At 43.9% G+C, this 12,248-nt stretch overlaps 1 protein-coding gene across 1 annotated transcript in view; it reads left to right on the top strand.

Moving 5' to 3' along the window:
- The window catches only part of TENM2 (teneurin transmembrane protein 2), a 1,242,216-nt gene that overhangs the window by 1,007,410 nt on the left and 222,558 nt on the right, over positions 1-12,248 (top strand). Inside the window, 1 exon segment of the mRNA XM_017849440.1 lies at positions 7,699-7,821. Within this exon segment, the coding sequence (XP_017704929.1) occupies positions 7,699-7,821 (123 nt within the window).

A 12,248-nucleotide genomic window follows, 5' to 3' on the forward strand; every position in this document is an offset into this window, starting at 1 on the left:
GGCTGTGAGCGCATGTGTCTGTCCTGTGTATTGATCTGCCCAGTGATGATGAGAGCTAGGGGGTGTGGTTAGAGGTCACCTCTGCACACCAGACACCACACACTCACAGTGTCAACAGCACCCACCTGCAGTGCACCTGCAGCAGCAGGTTCCAGGAGACAAGGGGAGGGATGCCGCCAGTCGGGGAGCCCCACGCATCCTGAAGCTGCAAGGAGCCCCGTTTGTTTTCTGCAAACACAGCAACTGATTAATCTCGTACCACCTCCCACTCACTGTACCATCCTGAGCCTGTCATGAAAATACATTAATGCTCTGGTCTTTCCCTGTGGATTCCTCTTGTCTCAAGAACACACTGCTCCCTGGTCCCAGAGCTGCCTCACGCAACTATCACCTTGTTCTCATGGCAGACAAGAAGGAGGGGACAGAAAGCCTTGCTGCTTTTGTGAGGGGCTAGCAGTAGGAAGGCAGCAGGCAAAATCCCTGCTGAAGACAGTTTTGGGACTGTGGCTGTAAGATTTGAGTGCCTGTAGAGAGATGAATGCAGGCGAGTTTCTCCAATGCCCCCTCTCATTTTGATGATCCTGCCATGATTCTTGGATTGTATCTACCTCTCATCTTTCCTCTTCTCTGTAATTCCTGAGCCATGAGCTTCGCAACCATTTGGAGCTGGAACCTGGAAGTTGAACGGAGTCTAGTAAGTTTTCAGAACATTCTCAGGAGATAGGTGCACGAATTGCATTACCGTTAAAGGGATTTGTGGGTGTAACTTCCATGCGGTGCTTTGAAAATTCATTTCACTCAATGTATTGCAACACTGGGAAAATAAGAGAAATCATTTCACCAACGTGGTTAGAAAAGGATTTTTGGTAACCCTTTAAGATTTAAATTTTTAAACTCCTTTTAAGACTTACGCATTTCCAAGAATGTTATCCCACATGGTTTTGTTTGCATTGCTTCTTTCAGGCTGAAGGTAATTTTGGCACTGACAGCATTCCTAAAAATAATATCACTAATACGTTGCAATGGGCCCCCTCCTGTCTGAGGAAGAAGCACTGCACTCAACTGCATCCCCAAAGGATGAGAAGCAAGCTGACAAGGAAAAAAAATCATCAAACGTGTTGTTGACTGGCCTGACTGGCAATTGAAGTTGCCAAGCAGATTTATTTTACATTGACAATGGTGGTTCAGGTTAAATAGCAAACTAGTTGCTGACCAAGGACATATTCATAGAGACTAATGGCTGCTTACAAAGGGAAGTGTGTATTCATGAGTGAACCTTGACAATGTTTAGTAAGTAAGTGATTCTGTAGCCTGCCTGTCCTGTTCGGTCTTGGCTAAGTAGTGGTTCACTTGGAAACCTCACAGGGCCAATGTCCTCCAGTGAGAACTCTGAATGGAGTCTCTAGGAGGACAGCATGGGAATTCAGAACTCTGACTCTGAAGTTATGTGTGTCTGGGTCTAAATCCCAGATTTCCCACTTCCTGGCTGAGTTGTCTTGGGCAAGTCACTTAACCTGTCTAAGCCTCAATTTCTTTATCTATAAAATGTAGATTATATTACCACCTCATCGAGTGAGAATGAAGAAGAAAAAGTGAGTTTTCATCCTTTTCAGAATCCTCCAGCGTCATCCCTTCTCTTCCAAACAAAAGGCAAAGCTCCCCAAAGGCAGCTACTCCTTCACCCTGCCTGTCCCTTCACCTGCCACTCCCCCTTCCCACTAACTCCACTCCCCTTTGGCGTGCTCTTCCCCAGACATTAGCATAAACTGCTTTCTTGATTCCTTTATGTCTTTGCTCAAATGTTACCTATCACAAACGCCATCCTTGACCAGACTACATTAAATGAAAAAAAGAAGAAATTTTCAATTCATCCCCCACCTCCAAGTGCCTCTGAACCCTAAACCCGGCTTTCCACTTCCGTGTTTAGTTTCTACACCTGCCCCTAGAATGTAGGTTCCATGACAGTGAGGATTTTGTCTTGTTAAAACTGCTTTAATCCTGGTGCCTAGGACACATCTGACACCCAGTGGGTGTTTAGTAAATATGCGCTGACTGGTAAATTAGGAATACATTATGCTGCATGCAAATAAGGAACCCAATACCTGGCACACGGTCAAAATGAACGTTAATTGTTGCTATCACCATTCAGTAGACTTACTCACATGTGTTAATTTTCACTGCTGATTGCAAAGGGGACTTTGCAGGTTGCCTGTGCAAGTTCAGGGTAAGCAGTTGTGCATGTTAGCCCTGATTATTCCACTGTGGTTCTCTCCTCCCAGCAGTGACACTTTTGGAATTGGTATATTTCCCCCAGGAGCCCCAACATTGTTGATTTAATTGGCTGGTGCAGAGGCAGGGAGACCCAGCCCTGACCCTTTCTGTCATCCTACCTGGTCTCTGAATGAGCTCTGTCATCATCTCTAAGGCCCTTGTGAATCTGATGGCATGCTGAGCCCCAAGACCCAGCAGGCATGGCTTTCTCCTCCTGCTCCCTAAGCTCTGCGTGGCCTGAAGTCTTCCATTTTCAAAGGGAAAGCCCAATCTCCTCCTCGGGTTATGTATCGACAAGCCTGATCTTTAAAGGCACCCCCTGCTCCTGGGGGCCTGCTCAGCAAACACAGAGCATCCGTGGCCTCCATGTTTGCCCTCTTTGACAAGCGGGGGCTGAGCAGCTCTCTGGGAAGTATTGCTGACATATTGATTGACTCTCTTGTCAGGTTGATCCTCTGCCAGCCAATGAACACAGAAGGTTCTAAGTGGCACCCAGCAGGGCCCACACATTCCCTAATTACTATTTCAGACAGCCCCCATTCCAAGCTGCCACTTTTCTGGCCCTATAATCTCCCTGTCCTGTGATTGCTGGAGAATCCTCAGTTACTTGCAACCAACCCTGCTCCCTTTCTCGGGCGTCACTCCCTCGGAGTATTGCCTTTGGAACCCACCTGGCACAAAAACACAGCAACTTCAATAAGAAAATATCACACCCTTACTCCATGTAGGTCTGTTTATTATCCTTACTGAACTCGGGGATCTGTGTGTGGTCCCACCATCCTGTCTTGGTTGCCTTTCAGAATGCCACGACAGTTTTCTCCAGTTAGCCAGAGGAATACTTTCAGAGTTTGGCTGCCTATTGTGTTTTAAGTGGCTGGCTTCCCAGCTCCCACCTGGATTCCACGAGTTTCCACTCGGAGTCCTTCCCCATCCCATTCTTAGTGACCCATGGAGCCCGAGGGTCTCTCTGAAGCAGAGCCTGTCAGATCATGATGAATTGTACATTCTGGCTGTCAGTGACGGGGAGGAATGTTAGGGAGAGGTCCTCCCAAACTCATTTCACTTTTGACCCTCAGATGATCTGGACCAGGCCTTTTGGGATGAACTGCTAGAGCATTCAAGGTGGGGCGGGAGAGGGAACCACCCCAGTGCATCCAGGATCTCTTGAGGAGTCCAGCATTTATGTGAAATCTTGATATGAAGCAGCAATAACTCTGGCTACTCTGAGGTTTCTCAGCTTTCTTTTTTTTTAATTAATTAAATTTTTGTTAGAGATAGGGTCTTCCTATGTTAAACAGGCTGGTCTTCAACACCCGGCCTCAAGCAATCCTCTTGCCTCAACCTCCCAAAGCGCTGGGATGATAGGCGTGAGCCACCCCATCCAGCTCAGCTTTCCAAGTCTGGTTCTGAGAGTAAATTAAAATTGGAGGTATTACGGCATCACATATAAAGTGCTGTTTTTTTGTTGTTTTTCATAGAAACAAATACAGTGGCCCAAAGTATGTGCTAATTCTCTCTGGCTGAGTTTCAGAAAGGATCCAATAAAACCTAAAGGAATGCACAGAGATTTGCTGTATATAATTGCCATTTCCTAGTTTCCTTATGGGTGAAAGTATCAGTCAAGGTAGCCTCAGACATGCTACTGTAACAACAATCCCAAACTCTCAGTGGCTTACAACAGTAACAGTTCATGTCTTCACACATGCTGTATTCTGTCACTGGTCAGCCATGGCTGTAGCCCACGTCATCTTCATTGAAGACCCAGAATGACTGTGTGATAAAGTATGTGCCGAATTCAACAGGATAAAGATATCTAACCCCTCTCAGGAAGGAGTGTGGTCATTCACCAACCCCAATGAGATTACTATGAGTTTTGAAACAAAGATGAGGCTTGCTGAGACTCCATTGCCCATAGAATCTGTAACCAGATCACTGTGAAATATGAAGCAGATAGCCACCTCCCACAGTAATTTCCTTCTGATTCTGAAATCCCCCTGTTCTCAAACTTCACAGTCAATAGTTTCCTCATCTGTGAAATGGGGATAATAGTACCTACCTGTGAGTCTTAAGATAATGCCTTTAGAATGTCTACTATGGTACCTGGCCATAGAAAAGGTTCAATGGTGGCGGGGCGCGGTGGCTCACGCCTGTAATCCCAGCACTTTGGGAGGCCGAGGTGGGTGGATCACGAGGTCAGAAGATCAAGACCATCCTGGCTAACACAGTGAAACCCTGTCTCTATACAAAATACAAAATTACAAAATTAGCCAAGTGTGGTGGCAGGCGCCTGCAGTCCCAGATACTCGGGAGGCCGAGGCAAGAGAATGGCATGAACCTGGGAGGCAGAGCCTGCAGTGAGCGGAGATCACGCCACCGCACTAAAAAAAAAGGTGCAATGATTGGCAGCAGGTGTTGATATACTGATAACTAAAATATCCTTCCATTTGCAAACTAGTCCATATTGCTACCAGCACTGTTTTATCCCATCTTCTATGCCTCTGATTATGTATTTTTTAATTTATAAGCATATAACATCCTACAATCCAACCCCCCAAATCTGCCCCCCGTGTATCATTATCTATTCTAATAAATATTGATGGAGTGCCATTTATATTCAAGACGCTGTCAGATCTTTTGGGGGTTGCAGATGTGTAACCTCTCTCTGGCCCTGAAGGAGCCATTATTCTACCTGTACAGGGAAATCTTTATAAAAGGTAAAGGGAGAGATTGATTGAGAGACTGATTTCTCAGCCCAAGCCATAGAGCAAATCAGCAGCAGAATAAGAAATAGGGCTCTCATTAGTCAGGAAACTCATTTACTTCACAGCTCCCTGGGGTCTTTATCCTAAGGACACTTTAGTCCCTCCCCACAGGCCAGAGAGAACATCTCGATTTCTTACTCAAGTGAGAGAGAAGGAATGGCTGATCAAAAAAAAAGTGCCAACAAAAACCTATTTCAGACACTCCCAAAAAACAAGAGAAGGTGGTTATACCCCGATATAATTCTCACTTATTTACTTAATGTTCAATTCAACAACAGAAAATATGCCCAAACTTGAGTTTCATTTTTGTTGCATTGCTTCTTCTGGAAGGACAGGCCTCATATTCAGCAGATTTGGCTTTTCCCCTTCTCCACCTCCATCTCACTTTCTTATTTTTCTTCTCACTCCTGGGAGTTGTCTGAGAAGTTTCAGGTGTACTCTGACCCTAACCCTTTTCGCCTCATCTGTAGTTTTCTTATTTTCAGGATACTTTTAAAAAATAAAATAAAAGATGCTATGGAACCCAAAACAAAGAAAAAGGTGGGGAGGGGAGGCAGGAGGGAAGGCATCTTTGGAAACAGAGAAAACACAGTTGCAGGGATGTCTCTTCCTGTTCAGTAACATTAGGGGATTGTTTGCTTGCTTTTCTCACCAAGCTGACGGTTGCAATATGTTCTGCACCTTAGAATGGCAAGATTGAGTGCTATAAGAGCAGAGCAGTTTTGACAAAAGTTTGAGATGGGGTGTTAGGGAGGTTGTCATCTTGGCCTGATGGGACCCACCGCTACTTCTGTAGATGTGAAATCAAAGCTTTGTTAGGCCTGGGTTCCAGCGGCACCTGCAGTACCTGTCAGTGTCTGTCTTAAGACTCTCCTTGAAAGAACTGCATCTCCAGTGCAGCTGCAGCTGGCCCAAGGCGAGCTTCAATAACCCAATAGTATCATTTTTTTTAAAACATTATTTTAAAATAGCTAATTCCTTGACTCCCTTCACCTGGTAATTACAAATCAGAAGCTATCGTTATCTTGAAGCCACCACGATTAGTTCTCATTTCCTGACCTCTGTACAGTGAAAATATGTCATTATTGGAGGCAATGGAATCTGGTCTCTTCAAGTAAGTGACCTACATATAACAGATAAACTGCAGGAGAAAATTAGGTGTTACCTTGATGGAAAGTGTACAGTAAATGTCACTTACTCTTATTACTATTTATCATCTCAAGAAGTTATAACAGTGGGCCTTTCACTTTAGAGGAATATATGGAAAGAAAACATGGTTCTTAGATGGAGAAGAGTGTACGTGAAAAGCAGACACACACACACACACACACACACAGACACCTTGCCACCTTCATCTGTGGCCATCAATATGAGCTGTATTGTTTGAAGATAGGTTTTTAACCTTAATAGAATGCAGTCTGACTTTAAGTGGTGGTAGGCATGCAGAATTAATTGCTGTGTGAACAATTTCCTAAGCATTGTTAATTGTGTTTCCTACGGTTAATTGTTTCTCCCATCCCCACATCAGACTCCAAACCTTTCCCTGTCAACAGCCCTTTCTCTCCCACAGCGGTAGGAATGCAGCAACAGCGTCAACCTGTGTCCAGTTGAAATGCCAGACATCATTTGGATGAGAGACATGCAGGGGAATAAATTCTTTACTTATTCTCAAAAGAAGCATCTCTTAGATAAGTGCTTTGAAACAATACAGGTGTTTAGGGTTTGCTTTTCATTCCACTTAGTGGAAACAACTCACCAAGAACCATCAGGGATAGGGCTGTGTTATGTTTGCTAAACTCATGGTGGGGAGTTGACATAGGCAGGATGACAAGGAAGACCAGAAGTTTGTTTGGAGGCTTGGGGTGCCCATGGGAGTCAAGACGTCTGCGGACGTGCTCAGTTCCTTAGCACAGAACAGGCAGTACTTCAGAACTCTGTTTCATTCCATACTCTGCTAAAGTGAGAGCGACAGAGAGAGAAGGAATCGTAATGTTTTCAGAAAAGGACCCCATTCCACCATCAACCCCCCAGGGTTTTTCTACAATGCACTGAAAGGTATCCATTTATCATGAAGAGAGGTGGAAAGGAAAAAATTCTAAAGTTTGAAATAGGGAGGTGGGCCAATACCACTATAGATGCTGCTGGCTGCACTGATAGTTCAGAACAGGTACCAGCAAACAGGTACCAGCAAACAGGTACTATTTGGGTAGCCTCCTTTGAAGCTGACTTACTTGTGAGTGTATAGTTTGGGGAAAACAATGCTTGTCAATGCCCCTAGACTAACAGTCTAAAAACAACTGTGTCCAGAGTGTAGAAAAGGATGGATGTGGTTGAGCAGCACTCTTTACTGTGATTCGAAGGGGCTATTTTCGCTTCCACTGTGGCACTGTTTGGAAGATCTGGGCTGTGTTTTCTCCTCCCTCCTCCGCCCACTGTAAGGGATCCTCTCCCCCCGAGACTATGAGCAACAGCACCAGAAGGGGAGACCTAACTACTCGGATCTCTGCTTTCTGTATTTAGCTAATCCCTGTGGCCTGGGGCAAGCCATTTTTGACACAGCTTCCTTAAAAGGCAATCGCTTGGAAAAAGGCACCTGGCCCTCCCCCTTGACATTTGCATTGCTGAATTATCTATTCATATTTTCATTACTTTGTCTCTCCTGCAGCAATGCATCTGCTCGGACTCAATTGGCAACTCCAGCCTGCAGATGGGCACACCTTTAACAATGGGATAAGGACCGGCTTACCAGGAAACGATGATGTGGCAACAATGCCATCTGGAGGCAAAGGTGAGGTTACAGCTGCTGCTTGCCCTCTTGAGGTCACAGGAGAATTCCGAGCTCTCGCCAGCTGGTTCAGGTTTTCTAACCCAAATCTTGGAACGTATGCAAAAAGGAAAAGAAAAAGGGGAAAAAATCATTGCCTTTCATAGGTGCCCCCGTTAAAAGCTGTTTGCTGTTCCTGTCTGTTAGCTGTGTTTGGCTGGATCACTCAGAGCTGGCGTGGTGCCTGCTCAGAGCAATGTGCATACCTATGCTATCTGCAGTAACTGGCATGGTCCAGAGCTACTTGAAAGCATCCCAAGGCCTGTGCAGAAACAGCAGCCACAGCAGCAGCTGGAGTGGCAGCAGCAGCAGCAGCAGGAGAAAGTCCTGCCTAATCAGAAGGCAGAGAGCAGCAGGCAGCACATGCCATCAGACTGGGTCTCTCTCCCAGGAGGAGAGATGCAGCCTCCCTGGGGAGGAAGCTGCCTGGCTTGGCATGAAAGAGAAAGGCTCAGAGCTGCTCTGCTTTGGGGGAGAATAGAAAGGAGTTTTGACAACTCGGCAACAAAGCTTCTCTTCTCAGAACAGTGAAGGGGACAATAGAAATGTTTATTGAAGAAATCAGGCAACTGTATCCTTGCAGGAAAAAAAAAAATAAAGTGCTAACAAGGTGCTAAGAAGGAGGAGAGAAAACAGAACCATGGGGTGGGGGTGGGGGAGACTGGAGCAATTAAGACAGAGCAGCCAATGGAATGGTTAGCCAGGCTGGCACGCAGTGAGATATGCTCAATTCGGGATGGAAATCGCAAGGGAGAGATTGTATGAAAGGATTTCTCCAACATGCAAATTTCCATTCTGCCTTTTAGCATCTATAACCACTTCACCCCCACATTTTGGAAGCACCCTACAGGGATATTTCAAAGAAGGAAAAGGAAGCAGCATTTATTAGGCACCTATTGCATGCCAGGCTTAGCATTGTGTAACTTTAACAACTTTAAAGGAAGGAAAAATGTCTCTGAGAAACTCAGGCCCAGAAGGTTAGAGGAACTTACCCAAATAGGTACAAATTTGGACTCCGAGTTGTGCCCTGTGCATCTTTGGGCAGGAGGTTGGAGCTTTTCTTCAAGCAGTCATTTTCCACAGAGAAGATTCCAGAAATCATCTGCCCCCAGAGGTGCACATTAGTCATCCTGAGATGCTAATGCTGCTTCAATTATCCTCCCCAGAGCTGTCCTAATGCTTTGAGGATGACTTTTTTGTCTTTTTATCCAGTCTTTAAGAATCGCTGTACTCATCTGTCATAATCATAACACTAAATTACCTTTAAGTAAGCATGAAAAATTTTTATCTGAGGATGAAATTATATGCTTTCCATTATCGGGTAAGTTAAACTAGACCTAAAACTGAAAAGTATATTTTGCCTTAACTGACCATGTTCTGCCTTAACTGACCAAAAAGCCCAGAGCCAAATGTATTGACCTCAGATTTGAAACCTGGTCACCTCCAGTACTTGACACTGTCTGCTCCTTAAGTTTTCTCTAGGGCAATGGTTCTTAGCCATAGCATTTTTGCACCCCTAGAGGACATTTGGCAATGTCTAAAGACTATTTTGATTGTCACAGTTGGAGGGGGCATGGCAGGCATCTAGTGGATAGGGGTCAGAGATGCTGTTAAACAACCTATAATACACAGGACAGCCCCCTGTGATGAAGAATTATCTCCTTTCAAGATGACAGTAGTGCTGCCCTTGGAAACTGCTTTATGGGGTCTCCGTCACGTTTTATCCATAAATGTCCTTTAATCTACAAGTCAGCACCTCATCCCTTCAGAAGAATGCAGAATACACGTGTGAAATGAATATGCATATTCTATCATTGGGCACAGAGAAATTGTTTATATGTGTATGCATTCTGAAATTATATACCAATGCTTTTTGAGTAGTGTCCTTCATAAATGGAAATTTATGATCTCTACTGGCCTCCATCAATTAAGGTCAAGATCAAGCACTCCTCCCATTTGTGATAAGCCTCTGTTTCTGCCTCTGCTCCCCACCAGCTTTTGTATCGCACACCCAGAGAACAAGTCTGAAGAGTACAAGAGTTATGTGTCTCTAAATTAACAAATGAAGAAACACTTTCCATTGTGTCTTTGGAAAGACCAGAATTTTTCCCCTTATGTGCAACATGCTTTTGAAAATGTTGTTGTATAAGTCATATAACATTACTAGTTCAGATATTTTCCAAATAAGTTATGTGACAGATAAAATGTTGTTTTGTTGTTTTGTTTTGTTTGAGACAGAGTCTCACTCTGTCACCCAGGCTGGAGTGCAGTGATGCAATCTCGACTCACTGCAACCTCCACCTCCCCAGTTCAAGCGATTCTCCTGCCTCAGCCTCCAGAGTGGCTGGGACTACAGGTGTGTGCTGCCACGCCCGACTAATTTTTTGTATTTTAATGGAGACACAGTTTCATCGTGTTGCCCAGGCTGGTTGCGAACTCCTGAGTTCAGGCAATCCTCCCGCCTCAGCCTCCCAAAGTGCTGGGATTACAGGCATGAGCCACCGTACCCAGCAGAGACAGACAAAATGTTTGCCAAATCATTGTCCAGTGAATTTTGTCAATAGAATACTCAATAAAAAAGTGTGAGAATTTAAAATTGCTTAGAGATGAAATAAAATTTGAAACTTAAAAAGAGATCAGATCTCTTCTTAAGTTGTTTTAAGGTTTGACTTACAAAATGACTAAAATGTTTTCAATTTTCTCACCCATGCCTATTTCTTTGATCACAAGTGACCTTAGGTTTGAATTTGTATACCCAGTGACCTCCCGGCTCCCCACTCCCCAATCCTATACATTTAGATAACCTGAATCAATTCCAATGGACTACTTTTCCAGTGTTTCAAAGAGACAATCAAGATATATTGGCAATAAGTTAATTAAATAACACCCCCTGCTTTTTTTGGTATACGATATTCCTTCACTCCAATGTTTTAATCAAGATACACCACACATTGCCAAGGAGGATAATCTCGTTAAGCAATTACTGGATAAGTATCCAGCAGAAGCAAATTAAAATGTAAGCAAAACACAGGCATGTGAGTCCCATTTAAGATGGCACATCGATAGAGATTTCATTACCTGGTCTTTAGGAGTATTTACATTCTTCAGGTTTGGGAGCAAGTCTAATAGACAGGGCAGCCTACACACTCTGATATGTTAGTGGAAACAAAGCACTTGATTAATTAGTTGGGAGAGTACGTTCTTTGGTCTTTGCCTTTCCCTTTTCCATTTGTTGTTGTTCGAGCCTTGTTTTTCTTTCTTCCGCTCTCCTTCAATTAAACCTTAACATGAATGGTTGTTGGCTTTCACATCAAGAAGAGGGAACACACAGCCTGCCAGAATCACTCACCATCTTGTGTGTATTGCTATGTTAAAAGGAATGAACTCATACATCTTCATTACAAGGGCATGGAGAACTTTCTCTGTAGATCTGGGATTAGATAAGCCTTGAGAACGATGATTCAATACAGTATTCTGACCTGGTCAGATAACGTAAGGGAATTCAGTTTGATTGGCCAGGCCCAGGAAAAGTATACAAGAGATTTTAAAGGGCGCATCATACGTACCCAATTTGTGCACAGATTTTAAGAAAGAATAAACTCTCAAGTATAGAACTGCATGGATCATTCTCAAAACCTATCACTCATTTTAGATTCAAGTTGCCCTCTATATCAGGGGTCAGCAAGCTACATCTCATGGACCAAATCTGGCCAGCTGCCTGTTTTTATAAATCAAGTTTTAATGGAGCACCACCATGACTACTACCTGTTGTCTATGGCTACTTTCAGAATAAAATGGTGGAATTGAATGAGTACAACAGAGACTATATGGCCCAAAAAGCCTAAAATATTCACCATCTGACCCTTTAAAAAAAATAAAAAGTTTGATGACCACTCTGTATCATTCCCAATCCCATTTCCACTTTTCTAGAACTTTCCCTGTAACTATCCAAGTTATAGGAGACCAGAAGAGGAAGATCAAACTCCCAATACATCACTTCTTCCTTCTTGACCAAGCCCTAGTTATAATATACTATTGGTAAGTTTGCATTGGAAGATGCTCTATAATATAGGATTTTGGAGCTGGTCTGGTGGATAAAAACACCAGCACCGTCACTTAGCAACTGTATGACTGTAAGCGGGTCATTTGTTCTCTCCCAACCTCCAGTTCCTCATCTGTGAAATGCAACTCCCTCATAAGCTTGCTGTCCATCATAAATGAAATGACCCTTGTAAAACACTGCATGTGGCATCAGGCATGTAATAAATGATCCATGAGTCTTAGTTGTTGTCACTGATGTCATCTTTACATCTCTCAGCTGGTCCATTTAACAAGTTTCCATGGCCTGTCACATCTTTTGAGAGTCTATATTTTCCAAAGGTGAAGACCAC

Source organism: Rhinopithecus bieti, unplaced genomic scaffold, assembly GCF_001698545.2.
Source record: "Rhinopithecus bieti isolate Rb0 unplaced genomic scaffold, ASM169854v2 scaffold_30732, whole genome shotgun sequence".
Lineage (NCBI taxonomy): Eukaryota > Metazoa > Chordata > Mammalia > Primates > Cercopithecidae > Rhinopithecus > Rhinopithecus bieti.